This window comes from Sorex araneus, chromosome 5 (assembly GCF_027595985.1).
Source record: "Sorex araneus isolate mSorAra2 chromosome 5, mSorAra2.pri, whole genome shotgun sequence".
In the NCBI taxonomy this organism is placed as follows: domain Eukaryota; kingdom Metazoa; phylum Chordata; class Mammalia; order Eulipotyphla; family Soricidae; genus Sorex; species Sorex araneus.
This window is the reverse complement of record NC_073306.1, coordinates 43,882,710-43,909,681: the sequence shown is the minus strand read 5'-3', so window position 1 is coordinate 43,909,681 and position 26,972 is coordinate 43,882,710. Positions and strand designations below refer to the sequence as shown.

The 26,972-nt window shown below is 50.5% G+C and overlaps 1 protein-coding gene and 1 non-coding gene across 5 annotated transcripts; both read left to right on the top strand.

The window, feature by feature from the left end:
- The first annotated feature begins 1,754 nt into the window (after nt 1-1,754).
- TMEM39B (transmembrane protein 39B) lies at nt 1,755-24,670 on the top strand. Of its 4 annotated transcripts, none has more exons than XM_055137358.1 (9): nt 1,755-1,882; nt 3,443-3,569; nt 4,059-4,278; nt 4,945-5,028; nt 5,299-5,453; nt 13,882-14,218; nt 16,243-16,430; nt 21,587-21,707; nt 24,192-24,669. In XM_055137358.1, the coding sequence occupies exons 1-9, from the start codon at nt 1,879-1,881 to the stop codon at nt 24,432-24,434; spliced, it is 1,479 nt and encodes a 492-aa protein (XP_054993333.1). In that variant the 5' UTR covers nt 1,755-1,878; the 3' UTR covers nt 24,435-24,669. The 4 variants fall into 4 exon arrangements, with proteins under 4 accessions (XP_054993333.1, XP_054993332.1, XP_004603613.3 ...); XM_055137357.1 differs by lacking the exon at nt 1,755-1,882 and adding an exon at nt 2,101-2,288 and having other exon boundaries at nt 24,192-24,670; XM_004603556.3 differs by lacking the exon at nt 1,755-1,882 and having other exon boundaries at nt 3,336-3,569.
- LOC129405237 (U6 spliceosomal RNA) lies at nt 23,625-23,731 on the top strand. The gene has a single exon (XR_008630420.1). It is a non-coding gene; the product is annotated as a U6 spliceosomal RNA (small nuclear RNA).
- Nucleotides 24,671-26,972: the final 2,302 nt, after the last annotated feature.

Below are 26,972 nucleotides of genomic sequence, written 5' to 3'. Positions count from 1 at the left end.
ATAGCCGGTTGTGACCCAAAAAGCAAAAAAAAAATTATCACTGTGGACAAGAACTGAGTGTTGAAAGTAGGTAAAGGGCTATTCGTGATAACCTTTCAGTATCTGTATTGCAAACCATAATGGCCAGAAGGAAAGAGAGAAAGAGCAAAGAGAAAGAGAGAGAGGAGAGAGGGGAGGGGAGAGAGAGAGAGAGAGAGAGAGAGAGAGAGAGAGAGAGAAGAGAGAGAAGAAAAGTGCTTGCTACAGAGGCAAGCGCGTGAGGGGGGATTGCAGGAGTGAAATTGGGTACTTTGGTGGCGAGAATGTACGCTGGTGAAGGGAGCAGTGTTGGAACACTGTATGATTGAAACCCAATCATGAACAACTTTGGAACTGTGTATCTCACTGAACTGTGTATCTCACTGATTCAATAAAAAAAAATTTTAATTAAAAAAAAAAAGAAAGCCAGGCTGAAAACATAGTACAGCAGGTAGGGTGTGTGCCTTGCATGTAGCCGACCTTGGTTTGATCCCTGGCACCCCATATGGTCTCCAAGCATGCCAGCATTGACCCCTGAGCACAGAACCAGGAGTAAACCCTTGAGCACTATCGGGTGTAGTCCAAAAACCAAAAAGAAAAACAACAAAAAAGCCATTTTGCATCATCTCTAACTAAATTCAACTAATACGATATGTGTCTCCTATATTAGGTTTTAGAGGTTCAGGATTAAATATAACATGTTATAAGTTTAGTGGTCTCCAAACGGCCTGCACTGTTTATTCCTTCAATATTTCTTTGACTTGGTGGACCCCAGACAGAGTACAGTGGGCACAGCACTTGCCTTGCATGAGGCCAACCAGGTTGTGATCCCCGGCATCCATATGGTCACTCAAGGCCACCAGAAGTGATTCCTGAGTGAAGTAAGGAGTAATCCCTGAGCACCACCAGATGTGCCCCCCCCCACCCTGAAAGACAAACAAGAACAAAAACAAAAAAATGTCTTTGACTTGGAGCTAGAGATGGAACAACAGGTGAGCTACTTGCCTTGCATGCAACTGACCCAGTGCAGCTGACCCAGGTTTGATTCCTGGCATCACATGTAATTCCCCCAGCCCTGCCAGGTGTGATCTTGGAGCACAGAGGGTGTGACCCCAAAACGAAAAAGAAGAAAAGAAAAAGCTAACACCTAAAACAGACTTCTACATGATGTATTATCTCATTTAATCTTCACCAACCCCTACAAGGTGAGTAGTACCTTATTACCAGCCTCACGTCAAACTCAAGACCAAGGATTTGGACGAAGGTAGTAGCGGGAAAGCACGGTCAGCGGTGACTGAGAACATTCCGTTCTTAGCAGCTGGGGATGTGGCTCAATGGTAGTTGGTTCCATCCCATGCACCATGAACGAAAATAAAAGTTTACATTTTAGGGTCAGCAAGGCTAGGTGAGGGCGGAAGAAAGGGGGAGGCGGAGCCCGGGTTTTGATGAGAAGGGACTCAAGAGAAGAAAGTCGGCTCGGGGCGCTTAGTCTTTGAGGCACCGGTGAAGCATTCCACCGTCCATCTCTGCCCGGGTGGAAGGATGCTAGGGAGAAAGGAGAAGGTGAGCTCTCCTCCTTCGGGGGTCTCTTCAGCGGCCGCAGGAAGGGGGTGTGTGGGTGGTGGGGGGAACCGAGGAACAAAGAGCGCAAGGGCACCGCCTCAGTCCGAGCGGTCCCTTTAAGAAGCGCGCCCCCCGCTTTTGGCCCGCCCCGTATGCAAATGCTGCGGCGGCGGTGCGGGCGCGCGCGCGGGTGCCGGGTCGGGGCTGCGGCGGTTGGTCCTCTCCCGGCCGCCGTCGCCGCCGACATATTGCCCGCAGGAGCTGCGGCGGCCGGGCGCGGAGCGCCGGGGGGCGGCGATGGGTGAGCGGAGCCGCCGCGGCTCGGCCTGGGCGCGGGCGGGCGCGGGGGCCGGGATGGCCGGGATGCCGACGGTCCCCCCACGCGGACGGCTCCCGCGCGGGGCGGGGGAGGGGTGCGGCGCAGAGGGACCCGCCCCCTCCTGCCGCCGCGGGGCGGGGCCGGGCCGGGGGCGGGGCCGGGGCGCGGCGGGGGCCCGCGGGGGGCCCGCGGGGGGCCGCGGGGGCGCGGGGCCTCGTGCACTGTCGCCCGTCCGCCCGGGCTCGGGGGTGGGCGGAGCCGTGTGCCGAGGCTGGAGCTCCCGGGCCGCTCATGGGGACTGCCGGGGCAGCCCGGAAATTCTGGGCGGTAGCGGAATCGGTCCCCGGGACGGGGGCGGCAAAGAGACCCTCCAGACCCCCGGAGCGTGGTGCGGGGGGGGGGGGGGGCTGCTTCCGGATGGTTCCGAGGTGTAGGCGGGGCTGCTGGGTGGAGGGGCCCAGGGGAGGTGCGGATGTTGGAGGAGAGGACCCCTGGGCGGAGATGGGTTTGCATGGGGTGTCTAGGCCGGTGTAATAGCGAGTCGCAGTGAGGAGGAATGAACAAAACCATATAACTGACCAGGACAAAAGTGCTCTCTGCAAGGGTGGGAAAGGGGGTCCCTGTGCTCTGGCAGGTCTGCTGAGCCTTTTGGGAAATAGGTTGTGGGGTTTGGGGTCACAGACACGGTTTTCCCTCTGGACCCCACCTGTGCGCATGTCTTGGGTTCAGAACTGGAGATGCAGGATGTTCATTGTACTGGCACGTGGGGCCCTCGGGGAAGAAGCTGTTTCCAGAGTGTGGGCAGTTGTAAGCCTGCAGAAGTCCAGAGCTGACACACGCAACCCCGGCACACATGCATGCCGGATTTCCAAGTTGTCAGGAAACCCATCTCCTCAACATTGACTTTGGGGCATTTTATGCTGGATTGGGGTACCAATGGAAAAAATGCACAGACAGTTCTAGTGGGAAGGATGCTATAAATATTAGCTCTGACTCAGGTAAATTCTGACGGTGGATTATTATGGGGAAAGTAGAAATCAGATGTTGATGAGAGTATCTGCTTCCAAAATGGCAGTCAGTGACGCTCTCTGGACCGAACATAGCACAGGCAAGAGGGAACCAGCAGGCGTTGACTTCCTCTGGAGAAGCCCGTTCTCTCTCTCACACGGGTCTCTCTAACTCTCTTCTCCTCTCTCATATTTCTTCAAGTTTCTCTAAATGAAACAATCTTACATTAAGAAAAGGGGAGGGGTACCAGAGAGCACCTTGCTTTGCATTCAGCTAACCTGGGTTTGACTTCCAGAACCCCCTATGGTTGCTGCGAGCACTGCTGGGTGTGGCCCAAAACACAAACCAAAAGAGGGAACAAGCAGCCTAGTTTGAGTCAAGAAAAGCAGCATCGGCTACAGTGTGTGGGCTGAAGGTGTGGGCAGGGGCGGGTCCAGACCCTGGGGAGGTCTCAATGATGGAATGAGACCAGGTCATTGCTGATCTCGAACATGCCCTCTGGCTTGAAGCTTTGCCTTCTGTTGAGCCCCACAGGAGGACGAAGAGGCCCCAATAGGACGTCCTACTGCCGCAATACCCTCTGTGAGCCAGGATCCTCGGGGGGCTCTGGTGGGGGCCACACTTCCAGTGCCTCCGTCACTAGTGTCCGTTCCCGCACCAGGTAAGCCACCTCTCTGTCCACTCAATGCTTGGGGTGGGGGCAGTGTGGACGGAGCGCTCCCCAGCGACAGCAGGGAATGGCAGGAAACTGTAGGACCAAGTAACCTGCAGGCTGGATTCCACTGGCAGTCTCTTCCTTGTGCGCTGGGGGCCTGGGCGAGTTGTTTTCCTTCTCAGCTTTCTTTTCCTCATCTGTGAGATGGACCTAACAATTCTTTTTGTTGTGGGGAAATGGAATGGGGGGGCTGAGAAACCTGAATGAGATTAGGAACAGGGGTCCGGGGGTGTGGCTGGGTGTTAAAGCCCCTGCCTTAAGTATGGAAGCCCCGGTTTCCATTCCTGGTACCAACGAACAAGCACGAATAGGGCCAGAAATGGCTGTGGCTGAGCATCTCTCTGACGCAGGATCAGGAGAACACTACCCTTGTCCGGAGCCCTTCTTGTTAGGGTTCCCCGATCGGTCCTGACGATGTTCCCTTTCTACCCCCAGGAGCAGTTCTGGAACGGGTCTGTCCAGCCCCCCGCTGGCCACCCAGACGGTTGTGCCCCTTCAGCACTGTAAGATCCCCGAGCTGCCGGTCCAGGCCAGCATCCTGTTTGAGTTGCAGCTCTTCTTCTGCCAGCTCATCGCCCTCTTCGTCCACTACATCAACATCTACAAGACCGTGTGGTGGTTCCCGCCTTCCCACCCGCCCTCCCACACCTCCCTGGTGAGTGCCCCGCTAGATGACGTGTGTGCTGTCCAGTCCCCGTCCTCTTGGCCCTGTGTGGGGCCTGGCAGGTGGTCACTGAACGCTCAGCTCTGCACCTGGGTACTGTACTGGGTACCACGCTGGGGCAGCAGCGATGATATGACACAGACGCTGCCTCCCAGGGCGCGTTCTTCAGTCCACTGGGGGCCGCAGGCATCTAGGAGTGTTGAGAAAAGCAGAAATTGCTCTGTGAAGGAGAGGTGCGGGGCAGGGGCTCAGAAATGGGGTTTCCCACGCCGTTTGCTCCAGGAGTGTTCCTCACGCCCGCTCTGGGGCCTGTGATGCTCCTCTCTATAATTTCCTGTCCTCACTTAGCGGAGACCTGGGAAAGTCAGAGTGGAGACAGTTGCAGGGGCCAGAGTGACAGTACAAGGGTAGAGCCTTTGCCTTGCATGCAGCTGACTGGTTTCCACCCCCAGCACCCCATATATATAGTTCGCTGAGTATCACTGGGACTAAGTCCTAAGCATAGGTGGGTGTGGCCTAAACCCTCCTCCACCCCCTGGGGGGAGGGGAAAAAGGAGACAGTTGTAGAAAGGATGGGGTGGGGCTAGGGAGATATGTCTGAAAATAGCTCTCCGTGCTGGGGACCCCGGGTGACCCCTAGTCTCTGCCTCCTGACAGAATTTCCATCTGATTGACTTCAACTTGCTGATGGTGACCACCCTTGTTCTGGGCCGCCGCTTCATCGGGTCCATCGTGAAGGAGGTGATTGGGTCCTGAGGGCCGCCCTTTCCCCCGGGCCCCCCAGTGCCCCGCCTTTCTCCCCTGACACATCTCCTTGCCCCCCATCCCCAACCCTGGGACTTGGTTGGAGGGTGTCAGTGACTCACATGTCATCTGCTCGGAGAGTCATCGAGGTGGGAATCGCTGCCAGATTCTGCCCAGCGGGACCCCAGGCCGTGCCGGGCGGGATCCGGGCCCTGTTCCTGGGGCCTCCATCCCAGACTCCAGCACGCCCTGTCTCCCCCGACCCAGGCTTCCCAGAGGGGAAAGGTCTCCCTCTTTCGCTCCATCCTGCTGTTCCTCACCCGTTTCACCGTTCTCACGGCCACAGGCTGGAGTCTGTGCCGCTCCCTCATCCACCTCTTCAGGACCTACTCCTTCCTGAACCTCCTGTTCCTCTGCTACCCGTGAGTACCCCTCGGTCACCCCCTCACCGCCTGGCATGGGGTTCCTGACCTAACAGCCCCCACAGGGTCAGGACAGCTGGCCTTTTGCAGGCGCAGAGACCAAGATGGCACAATGTGCCCGCAGGGGTGTCATGGACGGGGCAGCCCGAGAGGGTCTGAGCGTATATCCCTGAGGAGCCTTCCGAGGGCCAGTGCGCATGCAGCCTTAGTTTTCCTCTCTTCATTTTCTTTCTGGTTCTTTCTCTGTATTTGTGTAGTGCAAGTGATTGAGTCATTTTTTAGTGCCTGTCCTGGTCTCCGTGCACTTGACTCCTCTGTGCATGGGGTGTCTGTGTGTCTGCACAAACATCTTACTGTGTGTGTTTCCCTCACTTGGTCTATCTCGTCTCCCGCTGTCTCACCAAAACCCAGAATATTAAGAATAGAGAAGTAGTGTTTAGAGAAGAGACACGGAATACCCTTTTGTGACCCAGTTGTGGGAAGGACTTTGACAAAGTGTCTGTGCTGGCTAAAGGTCCTGGCTGCCTGGGCATTAATCATTTCTCAGTCTCTGCTTTCTGGTTAGTGAACTTCTCAGGTTAGGCCAGCCCTGTTCCTTGAGAAACTTCAAAGCTGGACCCTCGGGGTCGGAGCCATAGTATAGCGGGTAGGGTATTTGCCTTGCACATGGCTGACCCAGGTTTGATCTTTGGCATCCTATGTGGTCCCCTGAACACTCCTAGGAGTAATGCCTGAGCACAAAGCCAGAGATAACTCTTGATCATTGCTGGTTGTGTCCCCAGTGCAAAAAAAAAAAAAAAAAAAGAAGAAGAATATAAAAGCTGGTGCTGGAGCAACAGCACAGTGGATAGGGCATTTGCCTTGCACGCGACCGACCCGGGTTTGATTTCCTGGTTCTATTCCCAGCATCTCATGGTCCCCCAAGCACCACCAGGAGTGATTCCTGAGTGCGTGAGCTGGGAGTAACCCCTGTGCATCACCGGGCATGACCCAAAAAGAAAAAAAAAAAAAAAAAAAATATATATATATATATATATATATATATATATATATATATATATAAATGCTGGAGCCTGGGGCCAGAGTGTGTCTTGACTGTGTGAGCCCTGGACTGATTCCTGGCACCAAAAAAACCCAAAGCAAAACTGACACTGATCGTGTTCTATTTGATGAAAGTGACCATTATCATACACCTTCCTTATAACTAATATTAATGATGAAAATGACATGTCATATTAAAAACAAAAAAACACATTATTCAAGCTGGAGAGAGAATTTCAAGGACTGGAGCATATACATCTCTAGTTTTTTTGTAATTTGGTTTCGGAAGCTCCAGACTTGAGCCCCAGTGCTGTATGGTGCTTACCTTATCTGGGTATGACCCCAAAACAAAAAGGGATTGTACCATGTATGATGTACAGCTTACTGAATTGTATTACATTATCCTATGACTTGGATATTTTTGTTTGTTTTGGGACCACACCCAGTTGTGCTCAGGGATCATCCCTGTTGAGGCTCAGGGGACCCTGTGGGGTTCTGGGGATTGAACCTTCGAAAGCCACATGCAGGGTGGTAGATAAGCCTTACCCGCTGTACTATCTTTCTGGCCCTGTATAGATTGAATTTTTTTTTAAAGTTTGCTTTCTTGGTTTGATTTTGGGCCACACCCAGCAGTACCCAGAGGCTAGTCCGAGCTCTGTGCTCAGGAGTCATGCCTCTCATCCATCCGGGGTCTACCCAGGGTCCACTGGGCACAGAGAGCAGTGCAGTCAGTCCTGGCAGTGCTCAGGAGACCACACCAGGGTTAGCCACCTACAAAGCAAGTGCCTTCACCCCCTGCCCCCGCCCATCCTACCTCTCTGACCCAGTTGTCAGCGTCTTAATCCCAAGTACATAGAATGAAGCAGAAAGTTATCCATCTATTTTTCCAGCCCTTTCTCTTCTTTACTTCTTGGCAACTGTTCTCTTATATTCACCAAGTGTGACATTCACATTCTTCTATATAATCACATTTAAGTTGTCCATTCTTTGTCTAAGGCTGATTCTAAAACTTAAAAAAAACAAGTCAGCTTGGTACAGTAATTATGGAAATCTCATTTCCTGCATGGCCAGGTAGTGTGCAGAAATGACATTCCTTCACTATAGATACTGACTTAGAATCTTGAGCCTCTTAAAGGATGTGTTCCAAGTGTAAAACATGGTTTTCCCGTTTCTTTCATTCCATCAGTTGCATAAAATCAGGTCACGTTTTACTTAGCTTTGTACTTAGATTGTAACTTTCTCGGACAGCTTTTTATTTTCCTGGGACTTTCTAATTGCCTTTCTTTTTTCTTTGTGACAAAAGAATGATGGGCCTTCAACATGTCCTCAAGTTTATCCAGCTTCCCAGTCATGCTACCTGTTGCCTGGAGTCCATTTCCCCCCTGAGACATCCCTCCTGGAGCCCTGCATCCTCCATCCTCCTGCTCCAGTCTGGAGTGGTTGCTCTTTAGGCTGTTCGGCTTTCAGCCTGAGACTTGCCTTCGCTGCCCTCCTGGGTTGGACCCACTGTTGCCAGGATCCCATGTCTTCCTCTTTCTTGGTTTTTCTCCCTTATTTTGCTGGAGTGCATTATCAGGTAATTTTCTTCACATTGGGTATGTGGGCGGTATAGACATCCTGAGTCTTTGCATGGCCACAAATGTCTTTATTCTGTCTTTGATGATTCCACTGAGTGTAGATTTCAAGTTCAGATTCTCAGAAATTAGGGAAGATAATGCCCAGTTGTCTAAAGCGTTCAGAGTTCTCTACTAAGTCTGATGCCAGTTTCATGCCAGTTTCTTAGTTTTATTTTTCTCCATTTTGAAAGCTTTTAGTAATATTCTGTTAATCTTTTGATTATACAAATTTCACAGTGATGTGCTTGGTGTGGAACTTTTGTTATTCATCTTACTAATAATGTAAGATTTCAAACTGGAGGTTAGGACATTTATTCAGCATAGGGAAATATTCTTTTATTATTTCCTTGCTAGTATCTTCCATTTTTTTCTTCTTCTATGGAATTTCTGTTGATAGACTGTAGATTTTATAGCTTGCTCATCTGTTTCTCCTCTATTTTCTCTCAACTTTTTTCTCTTATTTTTCATATCTCTCCCATTCTTTCTCACCCTTCCTCCTTTATATGTTTTTCTGACTCCCTTTTATTAATTCAGATATTTTTTCAGTAATTTTTTATTTCTGAGGCCTCTTGTTTTTTGATTGTTCTTTCTTATAGCATTCTGTGCTTGTTTTAAAATGTTCTTGTTCCTGGGGCCGGAGCAATCGTGTAGTAGGTAGGGTTTGCCTTGCAGGCAGCCAACCTGGGTTCAATCCTCAGCATCCCGTAGGGTTTCCCAAGTACTGCCAGGAATAATTCTTTTTTTTTTTGCTTTTTGGGTCACACCCAGCAATGCTCAGGGGTTACTCCTGGCTTTGCACTCAGGAATTACTCCTGGCAGTGCTTGGGGGACTATATGGGATGCCGGGGATCGAACCCAGCTCAGCCGTGTGCAAGGCAAACGCCCTACCCGCTGTGCTATCGCTCCGGCCCAGGAGTAATTCTTGATTGAAGAGCCAGGAGTAACTTCTGCGAATTGCTGGGTATGACCCAGTAAACAAATAAATTAATAAAATAAAACTTTCTTGTTCCCTCAGATTTGCCTTTTTACTAGAGTCGCTTTTTCTGTTTTATGAGATCTGTTTTCTTTTTAAATTTTCTTTTATTTTGTGGGGGCCACACCTTGTAGTGCTCAGGGCTTACTCCTGTCTCCATGTTCAGGGATTACTCCATATGGGGCTCAAAACTGGGTCTGCCATGTGCTAGGCAAACAACTGACCCGCTGTACTATTGCTCCAGCCTCTAGTTTTTAAGTGCACTTGGCTTCTTTGCTTGTCTATTTTTGTTTAAGAATGAAGGTGCCTACCACCAGGAGTAATTCCTGAGTGCATGAGCCAGGAGTAACCCCTGTGCATTTGGGTTTGACCCAAAAAGCAAAAAAAAAGAAAAAATGAAGGTGCCTAGGAGTCGGAGAGATGGTATAGCAGGTATGGCATTTTCCTTGCATGCGGTTGACCTGGGTCACCCCATGTGGTCCTCTGAGCATGCCAGGAGTAAGCCCTGCCATGTGTAACCAAAAAATAAAAAAATTAATATATATGTACATATATGTACATATGTATATATAAAATGAAGGTGCTTCATTAGCATAGTAGATGACTCATCAGTCTCATAAGATTGAAGGACTGAGTAGCTTGGAGTGCATTTTCTCTCCCTGTCATTGTCTATGTGACTGGTTAATCAGGGTGTTGTAACTCCACAGGCAGGGTGGGACAGTGAGTGGAAGACTTTGCTTTAGGACGAACTCATGAAATTCCCACTGGAATCAGGCTATTGGTCCTCACAGGTCAGAAAAGTGGGGGTCTGGGGGATAGAAGTATTATCCTAGGATGCCCCATTGGAGACTTCAGTTTTCCTCAGTTTCTTTAGAGAAGAATCCTTCAGGACAGATCGTGTGAAGCATGTAGGAGAATAAAGGAACCAACCCTTGTAAGGTAATTAAAATCTTTGCTTATTCCCATTTATTCAGCACTGCTGTCACTTCTACCTTTGATCAGATGTGCGTTCTTCAAGCCAGAGACTCTCTTGGGTCATGCTGGGCAGATCAGCCCCAGCCCCAAGGCAGCCAACTCAGAATATTCTAGACCTACAGCCAAAGTTGAGTAGCTTTTAAGAGTTTGTTGGGGGGCTGGAGTGATAGCACAGCGGGTAGGGCGTTTGCCTTGCACGCGGCCGACCCGGGTTCAAATCCCAGCATCCCATATTGTCCCCTGAGCACCGCCAGGAGTAATTCCTGAGTGCAGAGCCAGGAGTAACCCCTGTGCATAGCCAGGTGTGACCCAAAAACAAAAAAAAAAAAAAGAAAGAAAAAAAAAAGTTTGTTGGTGCTGAATGTTTGAAATAGGTTAGTTTGAGTTGAAATGAGCACTGTGCTTCCTTCAGTAGCACAAACACTGAGTTAAAGGTGTGCTAAAGGGTAGAGTGTATGCTAGATTCTAAAGATTGAGTACTGGGGCTGGAGAGATAATACTGTAGGTAGGGCGCTTGCCTTACACACAGCCAACCTAGGTTCTATCCACCCAGTATCCCATATGGTTCCCCAAGTACCACCGGGAGTAATTCCTGAGTTCAGAGCCAGGAATATGCCCTAGTCACTGCCAGGTATGACCCCAAAACAAACACATTGATCTCTCTTTTGTTTTTCTTCAATGTGGCAAGCAAATAGAAAGGGTATGTGACTCATTCCCATTGGACAGCATTACTATGGACAATGGCTTCCTTCCTCAATCAGCCTGTTTCCGTCTGCTTTCTAAATTTGTCCAAGTCACTTGTGTACTGATAACTCCTCCTATCCTTTTTGTTGATACAGATTTATTTTCTATATGCTTTTATACTGTACTATCTTGGGTGGAGAGCATGAGACGGAACTGCGATCTTGTATGTAAAATTGCTTCTGATGCATTTTCCGTTGCCAGTTAATTCAGGTGGTCAGGGGAACTATTACCGCCCTTCTTTGAAGATAACCAGGAAGGTTCTTGAATACTTGCTCTAAAGTTTGCATTTGAATCCTTTGTGTCTTCATATAGGTGTTCCCTCCCCCCCCCCCCCCATTTCCCACATGGTGTCCTGAAGAGTGTTTTGGGAATTCTATTTTAGTCTTCTTTTCTTTCCCACGCAATCACTGGCCTCTCTTTTTGAAACAGAATTGTATTGTTCTGCTCTGGGCCAGGCACTGTGTTGGGGTTATTGTAAGGATTAAAGAACGCACCTAGGGGCTGGAGCCATAGTATAGAGAATAGGGCACTTGCCTTGCACGCAGCTGACCTGGGTTCAGTTCCCAGCATCTCGTATGGTCCCCTGAGCACCATTAGGAGTGATCCCTGAGTGCAAAGTCAGGAGTAAATCCTTAGCCTGCCACGTATGGCCCAAATACCAAATATAAATAAAGAATGCATCTATGAAAGCACTAGCATAATGCCTGGCTGACTGTAGAGAATCAATACCTGCTTTGTAATTTAAGGCAAGTTAAAGAAACTAACAGACACTAAATACCTTTCCCTGAATCACAACACTAAGAATCAGTAGAGCTCGGATGTTAACCCTGATCTAGCAGACCCCAGAGTTCATGCCCTCAAGTCAGAGAAATGGCTCTTGGGCGAGACCACTTGCTTTTTGTTTTTGTGTTTGGACCACACCCGGAGGTGCTCAGGGGTTACTCCTGGCTCTGCACTCAGGAATCGCTCCTGGATGTGCTTGGGAGACCATATGAGATGCCGGGGATTAAATCCAGGGCTGCTTCCTTTATTGCAAACCACAACAGCTAATTAGAGAGAGAAAACAGAAAGGAATGCCTTGCCACAGTGGCAGGGTGGGGTGGGGGGGAGATGGGATTGGGGAGGGTGGGAGGGACACTGGGTTTACAGGTGGTGGAGAATGGGCACTGGTGAAGGGATGGGTTCCCAAACTTTGTATGAGGGAAGTATAAGCACAAAAGTGTATAAATCTGTAACTGTACCCTCACGGTGATTCTCTAATTAAAAATAAATAAATTAAAAAAAAAAAAACTCAGCAACAACAACAACAAAAAAAAATCCAGGGCTGCTGTATGCAGGGCAAATGTCCTACTTGCTATACTATCTCTTGACCCCTGAACTTATTTCTTGCTTTTAGGGCGATACTCAGGGCTAACTCCTGGCTCTGCAGTCTGGGATCACTCCTGGTGGGCTCGGGACCACAGGGGATGCTGGGGGTCTAACACAGATTGACCACATGCAAGGCAAACACTCTCCCCGCTACCCTATCTCTGCTGTACCTGTATCCCCCAACCTTTTTTGCTTTTTTTTTCCAAGCTACACCCAGAAGTTCTCTGAGCTAACTCCTGGTTCTACGCTGAGGGGTCCTTCCTGGTGGAATTGGACCATATGGAATGCCTGGGATCAAACCCAAGTCATGTGGGAGGCTTTCAAGGCAGAAACCCTACCCACTGTACACATAGGTGTACTCTTCCTGCATTTCCCTCATGATGTACCCCCATACTTCCTCCCCGCCCCCGCGCCCCAAGTATCTTCATTTTGTAGGCCAGGAAGTAGGACTCCAAAAAGGCCAAACTACAGGTCAAGGACACCCAGACATCCTTTTCAAAATCTTAGAGAAAAGGAAAAGAGAAAATTACTGTTACAAGAAAGTACAGCATTCTCATTGGCCCTAATTTTTGGGGGGCAGCCCACAGACTTTGGGGATCGGGTAACTCTGAGGACCCAGGAACGAGAAAGACCAAGGAAATACAAAAAGTGCCCTAATGATAGTCCACGTGACTATCCATGTACATCCTGGGCACTTGCTGTGTTTGCTGAAAACTGACCCTTCGAATTTCCTAAGTGGTATCTAGCTTTCTCCTTAAGTGATATTGCCATACTTCATGACATCGTTGACTATTGAGCGCCACCCTGCGGTACTGCTGGGGGGGCGGGGGGAGAGATTTGTCCTTTTCAAAGACCCACTTCAGTGCCGGGTACATAATAGATGTTTATTCGTGAACTGCCCTCTGCTTACTAAAGAGATGCCACCCGTGGCTCCCTGACAGGATCTCTCTTGTGCTGCTGTCTGCTTTTTGTTTTGTTTGGGGGCCACACCCATTCAGGGCTTACCCCTGACTCTGCACTCAGGGATTACTCCTGACAGGGCTTGGGGCACCTGATGGGGTGCCAAGGATCTAATCAGAGTTGGCTGCATGCAGGGCAAGGTGCTTCGACTCACACACGGCCCTGCCTCTCTGGCCCCTCACCACGTACACGTTGAATAGATTAATCCCCCTTAGTATTTGTTGTTAATGTTTCAGATTTTTGTATCAGACAGTTCTGGGTTTGAGTCTCAGCCCCCTTCCTTCTTTCCTAATTGTTGAAGCTTTGGGATTCCCATTTCCCCTCCCTGAGCCACTGTGTCCTCGGCTGAGAGGGCACAGTATAACAGGACCTAACATCCGGTGTTCTCAGGAGACCCAGGGGAGGATGCTTGTGAAGCACATCACACGGCATCTGGATCACAGGCTCTGCCCAGTGACTGGGCTGTCACGATCACTGTTAGTCATCACTAGACAAGCAGGCAGGGACCCAGCTCTTGCCTCCTGCTGTGTCCCCAGCGCCCAGTGATGCTTGGCACCCGCTCAGCGCAGACCCATGTGCTGTGACTCATCCTTGGACGGGAGGATGGATGAGCGGGACGATGGCTAGATTTCTCCCTTCCGAGCAGCCAGGAGCAGTAAGGCCCAGGGAGGAAGCACAATTCCTCTGGTGGCTGAGGATTGGCATCCAGGCCCCTCGACAGACCTGCCCTCACCACCGTCTTCCCCAGCAGGTTTGGGATGTACATTCCGTTCCTGCAGCTGAACTGTGACCTCCGCAAGACAAACCTCTTCAGCCACATGGCCTCTATGGGTCCCCGGGAGGCCGTGAGTGGCCTGGCCCGCAGCCGGGACTACCTGCTGACACTGCGCGAGAGCTGGAAGCAGCACACGAGGCAGCTGTACGGCCCAGACGCCATGCCCACCCACGCCTGCTGCCTGTCACCCGGCCTCATCCGCAGCGAGGTGGAGTTCCTCAAGATGGACTTCAACTGGCGCATGAAGGAAGTGCTGGTCAGCTCCATGCTGAGTGCCTATTACGTGGCTTTTGTGCCCGTCTGGTTTGTCAAGGTTTGTAGCCAGCCCAGAGGGGAAGGGCCTGCCTGGGGCCTTCCCCTGCTGCCTTCGCCACAGGGACCCCCCTGCTTGCCTCAGTCTCTGTGCTGGTTTCAGTTAGATTTCCATCACCTCCTGAGAGCTGGTGTGGCCTCCGTAACCAGTGGATGGGAAGTGGGCTGCGCCAGTCCAGCCAGCCGCCCAGAGGGACGTGGCATTGCTGTTCCCGATACTTGATAACAAAGGGCAGGGACTGTTTTCCAGGAGGCTCTCTGTGTCACAATGTACTGCTTTATCATTAACCAAGAAAGTAAGAATTGGTCCAGACCCGATGTGAATGACTCCAAAAGTCTCTTCTCTCTTTTTTGTGTGTAATGCCCTCTGGTTTTGCTTTATTGTTTTCTTCTTTTCCTTCTTCTTGGTTTTTAGATCATACATGGCTGTGCTCAGGGCTTACTCCTGACTCTGTGCTCAGGAATCACTTCTGGTGGTACTCAGGGGATCAAATGTGGTGCTGGGTATTGAACCTGGGTGAGCTATGCACAAGGCAAACACCTACCCACTGTACTATCTCTCTCTGGCCCTGTATAGCCCTGCGGGGACATCCCATCCCAGGTGCCAGTGATGTGACAGTAGTCTGATAGGTGACTGTACTGAATAATTGTCAGTTGAGAGAACATGCTGGTCACCTGCAACATGCTAGAGCTTTCAGAAAGAGGACGTGACTCCCAATGTCTACCAGAAGTGATTAACATTGATCCAAATCTGCATTTACCAGGTGAGGAAGCCAGAGCCCAGAGGAAGAGAAATGACTTGCTCTAGGTCACATAGTTAATAAGATCCAAGAGCTCCTCTTGGAATGGGGACCAGTGGGAGGCGTTTTACCTTATAGAAATGTGAGTAGTGGGGCCTGGAGCGATAGCACAGCGGGTAGGGCGTTTGCCTTGCACGCGGCCGACCCGGGTTCGATTCCCAGCATCCCATATGGTCCCCTGAGCACTGCCAGGAGTGATTCCTGAGTGCAGAACCAGGAGTAACCCCTGTGCATCACAAGGTATGACCAAAAAAGAAATAAGAGTAGTGGACTTGGGCCAAACCCACAATTGTCTTCCTTGTGTGTTTTTTTTTTTTTAATATATGGGAGTTTTTTGTTTGTTTGTTTTTTGTACCACACCCAGCAGCAGTGCTCAGAACTTATTCCCAGCTCTGAACTCAGGTAGCAGAGCTCGGGGGACTATTGGGGTGCTGGGGATCAAATTTAGGTTGGTTACATGCAAGGCAAGCACCTCACCTCCTGTTCTGTCTATTGATTATGAAACCAGAGTGCACTTGCGCGCTCTCTCTCTCCCTCCCTCCCTCCCTCCCTTTCCTCCCTTCCTCCCCCTCCGCCCCCCACACACCTGGCAGAGCTACTCAAGAATCTCTCCTGGTGGATGCCAGGGATCAAACCTGGGTCAGCTGCATGCAAAGCAAGTGCCTCCGGCCATATTATCTCTCTGGCCCTGAAATTAAATAGTTTTATTGAGAGTGATACTTTATTCTAAGAAGAATGTGGGATTCTCCAGAGAAAAAGAGATGAAAGGCCCCAAAGTAAAGAAATTTGTGGCCTAAAGTGAAAAGGGGGCAGAAGGGTGAGGATGGGCATGGGCCTGAGAGGTGACAGCAGGGGGTGTGCCTGGCTGTTGTGCAGCTGACCTGGGTTCAATCCCCAGAATCTCATATGATCCCCCAAGTCCGCCAGGAGTGATTCCTTAGTGCAGAGCCAGGATGAGCCCTGAGTACTGCAGTTGTGACTGCCTCTGCCCTCCCCCTCCCCTTCCCCCCCAAAAAAAGCAAAGTGGGCAACCACAGGATGGAGTGATTCTACATCAGAGTTGAGACGAAGGCAGTCCCAGAGCAAATGCTGAGCCTTCCTTGTTAGCTTTTTTATTCTTGGCTTCAGGCCACCTTGGGGCTCTCCAGGGCTCTCCTGATCCCAAAGACAGATAGAATCAGGGAAGGGGAAGAGAGTGAACTTACCTCCCTCCCTCTGTCCCCAGAACACACATTACTATGACAAGCGCTGGTCCTGCGAGCTGTTCCTGCTGGTGTCCATCAGCACGTCAGTGATCCTCATGCAGCACCTGCTTCCTGCCAGCTACTGTGACCTGTTGCACAAGGCTGCTGCCCACCTGGGCTGCTGGCAGAAGGTGGACCCTGCCCTGTGCTCCAACGTACTGCAGCATCCGTGAGTCGCCTTGCCCTTCTGTGCCCAGCCCCAGGCCTCCTGGCCACGATCTGGGGTCGCTCCTGACCCACCCACTGTTTCCTTCTCCAGCCATCATCGTGGAGTTTGTCTTGTGTGCTTGGTCTTGGACCCAAAGTGGGTCACAGCAGAGCCAGAGAGGACTGTGTGCCCTGTCCTTGTGTTGCCTGTTGTGACGGGAGATGGGAGGGGACAGGCCGTAAATTCATGGACTCATCGCCTTTCTGACTTAACGGACCATTGTCAATTCTCTCATGACTGACCTGCCCGTGTTTCCGTTCATTGCGTTATTCCTCTCGCCTGCTCACTCATCCATGCAGCCATGCGGGCCTGTTCTTGGAACAGGTGTGTGCTTCTGCCTCACCTGTACCAGGCCTGCAGACGCACTTGGGCCCAGGACTTTGGCCTGTGTTCAGAGGGGAGCTGTGGAGGGTTTTGAGCAGTGGGGGGGAACAGTGCCTCTTAGAAACATCAGCGGGTGTTGAGGTGTGGTCCGGTGTTGGCTGCTGGTCAGTCCTGGCCAGGGAAGGGAGTCTCAGGGCGGAAGTGACTAAGACACGAACTTGGAGTTGTTCAGTCAGCTGGGGGACATGGCTGTGCCCACCAGTGATGAGGAGTGGCAGAAAAGAGGCCCAGCAGGAGGGTGGCATTGCCCCTAGAGCAGAGGCAGGTGTGGCCCTTTTCCAGAGCCCTGAGGAGGTGCAAGGCTGTCTTCCCCTGGCTCTCCTCCCTGGGCCCACCGGCGTTTCAGTTGCCCCTCGCCAGAGTCCTTTTCACACAGATTCTGCTCATTTCTTGCCTGTATTCCCCCATTAGACTGGAAGCTCCTCAAGGCTGGGACCACTTCTGAATCACGCCTGAGTCTTGGGCCCAGCACAAGGCCTGGAAGAGAGGAGGCCCCTAGGCCAGGTTTGTAGAGGCCAGCCCAGCGAGGAGGCCGCGGGCGCCAAGGCTTCCGCTGTTCACCCTCTGCTAGTCAGGGGCCCTCCCTGGTTCTGTTCCCCAGGAAAGGGGACAGACACCGCCAGATGTTCAAAGCAGAGTCTGACAGCTCAGAGGAAGGGCTCGGGGCAGCCTATGGGGGGACATTGTGCATGGTTTCATATAGTCTGCAGACAGGAGCAGGTTTCCTTACCGAGGCTTCTCAGCTCATGGACGGGACCCAGGGGCACTTTCTGCTTTATATCTTGCCCCGCTGTGCCCCAGCCAGAGCAGAACCTCTTCAGATCCTCAGATTCTTTTGTACATTTTAGTGTCCAGTCAGGCTTATGCACATGACCTTTCTCTTCCCAGCTAGTCCTGTGCATCCTTTCACACTCTGCTTCCTCCAGGAATGCTTTTCCTGCCTACCCAGGATGGGTCACTGTGCCTCTCCTGCACGCTCACATTGCCATCACAACCACAACCATTGCTCTCCGTCCACTGTGCTGTGTTTGCGGAGATACTTGTCTGGCATTCCAGGACTCATGCTCCTGAGGTGAAGTTCCTCACATGACCTACACTCAGCTGTCTCTCCAACTCTGGTGGAGTGTCTGACTTTTAATAAGTCCACAGCAAATTGTGTGTGTGTGTGTGTGTGTGTGTGTGTGTGTGTGTGTGTGTGTATGTATGTGTGTATGTGTATGTGCACGCGCTCACATGTGAACTGTGCTCAGGGCTGACTCCTGGCTCTGTGCTCAGGGATCATTCCTGGTAGTGATCAGGGCACCATATAGGGTACTGGGGATCAAACTGGATTGGGTAAGCAAGGTAAGCACCTTATCCAGTGTACTATCTTTATAGCTGTATTGTTTTTTGTGGTTGTTTGGGGACCACACCCAGCTGTGTTCAGAGTTGACTCGTCTCTGTGCTAAAAGATCATTTCTGGCAGGACTCAGGGACCACATAGTGTGCCAAGGATCTAATCCAGGTAAAGTACAGGCAAGGCAAGCTCTCTACCCACTGTACTACCTCTCTGGTACCTCATGTTATGTTACCTTTTTTCAATTAGTACCATTTCTGGTTGTTTTTTTTGGGGAGGAGGGGCGGGGGAGGTACACTGCATACTCCTAGCTCTGCATCCAGGAGTCATTCCTGGCAGGCTTGGGGAACCATAAGGAGTGCTAGGGATTGAACCCTGAGTGGCTATTTGCAAGACAAGTGGCCTACATACTGTTCTATCTCTCTGACCCCTTATTAAGGTAACATTTACGTAAATTAAATGCACAAATCCTTAAGTACAGGAAACTCTCCTAGCAGCTAACTCATAGTGCTGGAGGCGGGCCAGGGAATACCCAGTGGTACCTAGGGAAACCTGCAGTGATGGTGACCAATCCAGAGCCTTGCTTGTATTAAGTATATGCTCTACCACTTAAGTCATGCCCACCTGTACCCTGACCCCAAGTGAACAAGTCTTTGAGAACATTTCCAGCTCCAGTCTCTCAGAAAATTGCTTCCCAATGACTTTCCCTCTTAAACTGCTACCTGAACCTCTTGCTACATCAACTTTCACACCCACCTTTGCGCGCTTTCACCATGATTTACTTTTGCCTATTCTGGTTTCATATAAATGCATTTCATGCAGCCGATACCCTCTTGTCTCACTTCTTTCATTTAACATATACACTGAAATTTCATCTGTGTTGTTGCGTGTGCTTGTTTGTTGTTGTTGTTTGATGGGTTGGGGTGTGCCGTCATCAATGCAGAGGTTACTGCTTGGCCCTTTCTCTAACCCTCAGTTTATTTTTGTTATTTTTGGATTTTATTTTATTTATTTTTTTATTTTTTGCTTTTTGGATCACACCTGGCGATGCACAGGGGTTACTCCTGGCTCTGCACTCAGGAATTACCCCTGGCGGTGCTCAGGGGACCATATGGGATGCTGGGAATCGAACCCGGGTCGGCCGCGTGCAAGGCAAACGCCTACCTGCTGTGCTATTGGTCCAGCCCCGGGATTTTTTTTTTTTCTGGTAGCTTTTGAGCTACAGTCAGTAGTGCTCAACACTGACTCCTGGCTCTGTGCTCAGGGATCACTGGTGGTGGGACTCGATAAACCATATGAAGTGCCAAGAATTGAACCCAGGTCTGCATGCAAGGCAGGCGCCCTACCCACTGTGTGACTGCTCTGACTCCCAGTTCCCTGGGGTTTTTTGTTTGTATATTTATGTTTGGTTTTGGGCCATACCTGGTGGTGCTCAAGACTGCTGGCTCTGTGCAGAGGGATCACCTCTGGTAGGCATATAGGGTGCTGGGAATTGAACCCGGGTTGGCCATTTGCCAGGCAAACAGCCTACTGACAGTACTGTTGCTCCAGTTCCTCCCCTATATTTTAAATGAATCAAAAAGTCAAGATCATGAGATTGAACTTGCAGTGATTCTTAGTCTCTGGCCCAGGCCCTTTGAGTCCCAGGAGATCTTACATAACATGAGAAGCTCATTGTCCACTGGTCTCTGGGCCTCTCTGTGCTAGACTTTGGGACATACTTCAAGGACACAGATCAGTTGGCACATTGACTTCTCTTAAACACTCTAGACTAGGCAGGGTTGTGAACTGAAAAATAAGCTAATAAAGGACAAAATATGGGGGAAAGTTGATGTAGCAAGAGGTTCAAGTAGCAGTTTAAGAGTATAAAATCCAGGGGCCGGAGCGATAGCACAGCAGGTAGGGCATTTGCCTTGCAAATGGGTTCGATCCCAGGCATCCCATATGGTCCCCCAAGCACTGCCGGGAGCAGTTCCTGAGTGCAAAACCAGGAATAACCCCTGAGCATCGCTGGGTGTGACCCAAAAAGAAAAAAGAAAAAAAAAGTATAAAATCCAGTTTGACAAAAGCTTTTTGGTGGACCCTGTGTTTTGTTTGTTTTTATTTTTTCATTTGGGGGCAGATGGTGTTGGGCCACACCCCCTGGTACTCAGAGCTTACTCTGCTCTGTGCTCAGGGATCACGCCTGGCAGTTCTCAGGGGATGAACTATGTGCTGCAGAGTGAACTGAAGTTGGCCACACGCAGGACAAGCACCCAGACTACTGTGCTTGTCTGGGCCCAGGATCCAGTTTGACAGATGACTCGACTTTCTGGAAGAGTATGAGGCACCATGGAGAACTAGCTCGGAGGCTGGGCACAGGTTTTATATAAGGGAGACTCTGGTTTCGTTTCCTGTATCACTGTCAAGAGCGACCCTTGATCACGCCTGATAGTGGGATGGAACCAAAGCTGATGACCCCTCCCCCCAAAGAAAAGACATCAGTAATGGTCATCCAGTTCAACTGTAGGAAGCAATTTAGGAAGAGACATGACAGTAAGTCATGCAGGGTGATCTTAAAATTGTCCCGGATAGGGGCTGGAGCAGTAGCACAGCGGGTAGGGCGTTTGCCTTGCACGCACCCGACCCGGGTTGAATTCCCAGCATCCCATATGGTACCTTGAGCACCGCCAGGGGTAATTCCTGAGTGCAGAGCCAGGAGTAGCCCTTGTGCATCGCCAGGTTTGATCCAAAAAGCAAAAAAAAAAAAAAAATTGTTCCGGATAGGGGCTGGAGCAATAGCACAGCGGGTAGGGCGTTTGCCTTGCATGCGGCCGACCCGGGTTCAATTCCCAGCATCCCATATGGTCCCCTGAGTTCCGCCAGGGGTGATTCTTGAGTGCAGAGCCAGGAGTAATCCCTGTGCATCGCCAGGTGTGATCCAAAAAGCCAAAAAAAAAATAAATTGTCCCAGATGGCTTCAGCCATAGAAGGCCACACAGGGAGAACCTCCTTGGCCATGCCAAATCCCTGGGCACTTGACCCCTAGGGCACTGGAAAGCCCCCAAGATTTTGAGTGGAAGAGATTCAGGATCAGTTTGGTATTATGAAAACCACTCCGGAAGTTGTGTGGTAAACCACTGAGAGGTTAGTACTCAGAGAAGAAAAAAAGGATGTTTTTTTTTTTTAAATCCTTGGCATCACTGTCAGCCTAAGACCTTCTGGCTCCTTGTGTGGCAGCTTTCTCACATTTATTATCCTCTTTACAGAGGAGACAGCTGAGAGCCAGAGAAGGAAAGACACTGTGTCTAAATGGTAAAAATAGAAGGAGAAGCTGGTGGTCACCACAGGTCTCTCTTCTTGTGTCCCCTTCTGTGGGCATGCTGAGGTTAAGGGACACTGTTGATCTCTTTCTTAGGTGGACCGAAGAATGCATGTGGCCACAGGGTGTGTTAGTGAAACACAGCAAGAATGTCTACAAAGCCGTGGGTCACTACAACGTGGCCATCCCCTCTGACGTCTCCCACTTCCGCTTCCACGTGAGTTTCTTCCCATGAGATTGAAGGGTGGGCCCAAGCTGGAGGGCCAGGGGGTCTTGATTGAGGTCAGAGCTAGAGAGAGCTGTTTGCTGAAATCAAACCCGTGTCGGCCATGTGCAAGGCAGATGCCCTACCCACTGTACTATTGCTCCAGCCCCAACTTTTTTATTTTGAGGCCACACCAACAGTACTCTTGGGATATTCCAGGCTCTGTACTCAGGGGTCACTCCCAGTGATATTCAGGAGGCTAGGTGATACTGGGGGTTGAATGCAGTCCTTCTGCAAGGAAAGAATGCACTTAGCCGATTGAACTGTCTCTCCAGCTTCTTTGTTTAATTTATAATTTAAAAAAATTTTTTTTTCAATTTTTGGCCCATACCTGACGGTGCTCAGGGGCTACTCCTGTTTGGGGAGGTCGCTTCCAGTGATGATCTGTGGACCAAGTAGTGCCATGTATCAAATTCAGAGACTGGGCATGTCTGGTGGTGCTCTGGGGACCATATGGGATGCCAGGGATTGAACCTGGGTTAGTCACGTGCAAGGCAAATGTCCTTACTGTTGTTTTATCACTCTGGCCTTTCATCATTTTCTTTTTTTGTTTGTTTTTTTCTTTTTTTTTTTTTTGGGTCACACCCAGCGATGCACAGGGGTTACTCCTGGCTCATACACTAAGGAATTACTCCTGGCAGTGCTTGGGTGATCATATGGGATGCTGGGAATCGAACCCGGGTCGGCCGCATGCAAGGCAAATGTCCTACCTGCTGTGCTATCTCTCCAGCCCTCATCATTTTCTTAATGTGTGCCAGACACTGTGGTAAGTATTTCCCATGCTCTCATACATTCAGAATTAGGGCCAGAGTAATAGCACAGCAGGTAGGGCATTTGCCTTGCAAGCGGCCAACCCGGGTTCAATCCCCAGCATCCTATATGGTCCCCTGAGTACTACCAGTAGTAGTACTTTTGCTCTTTGGGTCACACCCGGTGATACACAGGGGATACTCCTGGGTTATGCACTCAGGAATTACTCCTAGTGGTGCTTGGGGGGACCATATGGGATGCTGGGGCTCGAACCCGGGTTGGCCACGTGCAAGGCAAACACCGTACCTGCTGTGATATCGCTCCAGCCCTACCAGGAAAACTTCTTTTATTTATTTATTTATTTATTTATTTGGCTTTTTGGCTTTTGGGTCACACCCGGCAATGCACAGGGGATATTCCTGGCTCTGCACTCAGGAATTACTCTTGGTCGTGCTTCGGGGACCATATGGGATGCTGGGAATCAAACCCGGGTTGGCCGCGTGCAAGGCAAATGCCCTACCCACTGTGCTATCACTCCAGCCCCCCCACTTTTTTTTTTTGCTTTTTTGCTTTTTGGGTCACACCCAGTGATACACAGGGGATAGTCCTGGGTCATGCACTCAGGAATTACTCCTGGTGGTGCTCAGGGGACCATATGGGATGCTGGGAATCAAACCCAGGTGGCTGCGTGCAAGGCAAACGCCCTACCCGCTGTGCTATTGCTCCAGCCCCAGCCCCCCTTTTTTTTCTCTTTTTTTGCTTTTTTTTGGGTCACACCTGGTAATGCATAGGGATCACTCCTGGCTCGTGCACTCCGGAATTACTCCTGGCGGTGCTCAACGGATCATATGGAGTGCTGGGAATCGAACCCGGATCGGCCACATACAAGGCAAACGCCCTACCCGCCATGCTATCACTCCAGCCCCCAGGAGTAATTCTTGAGTGCAGAGCAAAGAGTAACCCCGATCATCTCCTGGTGTGCCCCTTCCCCCCAAAAAAAAAGAAAAGATTCCGTCTTTACCCAGGATCTTTTATAAGAGAGAAGCACTAGGTGTACTTTCACTTTCAGATACTGAAATTGACTTAGAGGGTTTCAGTCATTCAAGGATACCTTGCTGGGTGCTCACTTTGGCAGCACATATACTAAAATTGGAATGATGCAGAGAAGATTAGCATGGTTCCTGCACAAGGATGACACACAGATTCATGAAGCATTCCATATATTTTTAGAAAAAAAGGATACGTTACTGGGAAGTGAGGAATTGATGATGTCTGATAATAATGAACTTGGCACTATGGCAAAGGCTGTTTAGAGTCATCCCCACTGTACTATCACTCCAACCCCAAAACTGCTCAGTTTGAGATGGGGACTCCTGTCAGTTCCCTCCCAGCCCCACTAGAGCCCCTGAAAGCCCTCCCCTGACCGTGGTTGGCTGAGGAACACTTTATGAGAAATCACCAGTCTAGGCTGAGTCTTCATCCCAGTGAGAAACCTGAGGCCTAAGGGGGGCACCGATGAAGTATCTGTAGCCTGTAGGGGACAAATTGGAGCCTGGACTCCGGGTCTCTACGACTCCCTATTTCCCACCTCTCACCCAAGTTTTCTTGGGACTGTCGCCTTCTCTGACTTACCCACAGTCCCAGGCAGGAGGTGAGGTCCGGAGCCATGTCAACCCTGTCCTGCAGTTCTTTTTCAGCAAACCCCTGCGGATCCACAACATCCTGCTGCTGCTGGAGGGCGCTGTCATCGCCTACCAGCTGTACTCCTTAATGTCCTCCGAAAAGTGGCACCAGACCATCTCGCTGGCACTCATCCTTTTCAGCAACTACTACGCCTTCTTCAAGCTGCTTCGGGACCGCCTGGTACTGGGCAAAGCCTACTCGTACTCAAGCAGCCCCCAGAGGGACCTGGACCACCGGTTCTCCTGAGCCCCGGGACAGCCCCAGGGACAGTGGCCAGGCCTCAGCCAGGCACCCTCTGGAAGGGGCTGTTGGGGAGGGATGGGTAAGGGCAGGGAAAAAAAGGGAAAAAAAAATCCAGCAGAGCTTTGTATTTTTGTTACATACTGTTTCTTTCTTTGATAATTGATGTGATTGTGAGGGGGGAAATGTCCTATTTTTATACTCCCAATAAATGTGTGTCCTATGTAAATTTATTTATTGGGGGGGTGGTTGGGGCCACCGCCGGTGGTACTCAGGGTTTACTGCTGGCTCTGTGTTCAGGGATCGCTCCTGGAGGACTCGGGACCACATGGGGTGCCAGAGATTGGACCTGGGTTGGCCACTGCCAGGCAGGCACCCTGCCAGCTATACTATCTCTCCAGCCCGTGTCACTGTATTTAAGTGTCCTGTATTCCTTAAACATCTTACCTATCAGGCAGGAAATAGAGGTGTGGGATTCTGGGCCGGGGAGTCCCATGTGTGAGTTGGGGCTCTGTCTTCTCCAAAGGAGAGATAAGGAACCAGAGGTCAAGGTTACTGGACTAGCTGGCTGTTGCTTGCTGGCATCCTTGATGAGTTCCAGATGCCACACTGTCAGCGTTCTTAACCCAACGTTCGTGACAATCTTACAAGGCAGGTCATGTCTCTCGTACAGATGAAGACCCGGAGCTCAGAGACGTTTAAATGACTTGCCCAAGGGTAACACAACGAGGGAGTGGAAGAGCTAGGGCCTCCCCACAAAGAAACAACCCCCCTGAAAGACGACACTCCCGTCCTAGCAGAATGTGATGTTCCAGCTCCGCGTGCAGTCACTGGGGCTCTGCTTTGTGCCAAGTGCTGTGGGAGAGGGTGAGGATGCCAAGACACAGAAACAGGTCATAGGACACTGGTGGGCACAAGTCATACTGCAAAGAGAATTAGTTTAGGGCTCTCTTGGAGGTGGGGGGGCAGCATCTGGATTTTATCAGTTACTTCTAGGTGTGCGACAGGGAAAAAGTTTTTCACCAGGGCATGAACTCCTGTGAGAGATTTGGAATCCTCTAAGTTTGGGAAGAGGAAGTATTGTTTCAGGAGGTGAAGGATGAGGGCTGGGGGTGGGGGGGGGAGAGTTGAGAAAGGGCCCTGGGGCTAGGCAGGGTGTGTGTATCCTGGAGCTAGAGCTTAATCTGGTTTAGAGGGGAATTGGGCTAGAGGAGTGGGAAGTGAGGAGACAGTCGATCCGGCCGGCCGCCCTGTTTTGTTTGTTTGGATTTTGGGGCCACACCTAATGGTGCTCAGGACTTATTTCTGGCTCTCCACTCAAGGATCACTCCTGGCGGGCAAAGGAGACCATATGTGTATTGCCAGGGAGCAAACCAAGTTAGCAGCATGCAAGACAAGTGGCCTACCTACTGTACCATCGCTCTAGCCCTAGGCTGCCCTCTTTTTTTTCTTTGTTTTTGTGCCACACCCATTGATGTTTAGTGGTGCTCAGTGCTGGGGATCAAACCCAGGTCTGCTGAGCGCAAGGGTAGTACCCTACCTGCTGTACTTGTTCTCCAGCCCCATAGGCTGCCCTCTTTCCTAGCGCTCTTACTGGCTCTCCTAGTGGCCGTGGGGTGAGAATGAGATGTCAGGGATTGAACCCAGGGTCTCATAGGTAAGTAAGGCATATATCTAACACTCACAGGCTACACTCTCGGCCCCTACAACAAATCCTTGTGTGTGGCATCAGGGATCAGACCCATGGTCTCACACAGGCCAGGTAAAAGCTGTACCATAAGCCACATCCCCATCAAATTTGGGGGTAGAGGGAAGCTTTGGGCCACCAGAAGTGCTCAGGGGATACCCCTGGTTCTGTGCTCAGAGGCCACTCTTGGTGGTGCAGGTAACTGAACCAGGGTTAACTGCATGCAAAGTAAGCACTTTAAACCCGGACAGGTAAAAAACATGTTTTCAGTCTCTGTTGAGTCAGGTATGGTATTAGGAGCTGGGACAGAGAAGAAAAATGAGAACCATACTGTTCCTTCTGTAGATAAACAACTAGGAGAAAGGCTTCACAGGAGAGTAACTTAGGCTGCCAAGTGCTGAGGAAAGCATGTGTCTGGGACCCTGAGTTGTAGAGAAGATTAATATTTTTATTTATTTAATTTTGGGGGGCAGGGCACACCTGGTAGTGCTCAGCAGTTACTCCTGGCTCTGCACTCAGAAATTACTCCTGGCAGTGCTCGGGAAACCATATGGGGTGACACCTGGGCTGGCCTCGTGCTAGTCAAGCACCAAACAGGCTGTACTATCCCTTAGGCCCCAGATGCATCCCTTTACTCTTCCTTGAAAGACAGGCTTTTCTGGAAGGAAGTTTTAGTTGACCTCAAAGTGAATAGGTCCTAAGGCCAGAAAGTACAGTGGGTAGGGCCCTTGCCCGGTTTCTTCCCTGGTACCCCATATGGTCCTCTAAACCCTGACAGGAGTGATCCTTGAGTTCAGAGCCAAGAGTAAGTCTTAAACACCACTGCAGGGGTTGGGCGGGAGGTGAGTATGTGGGTA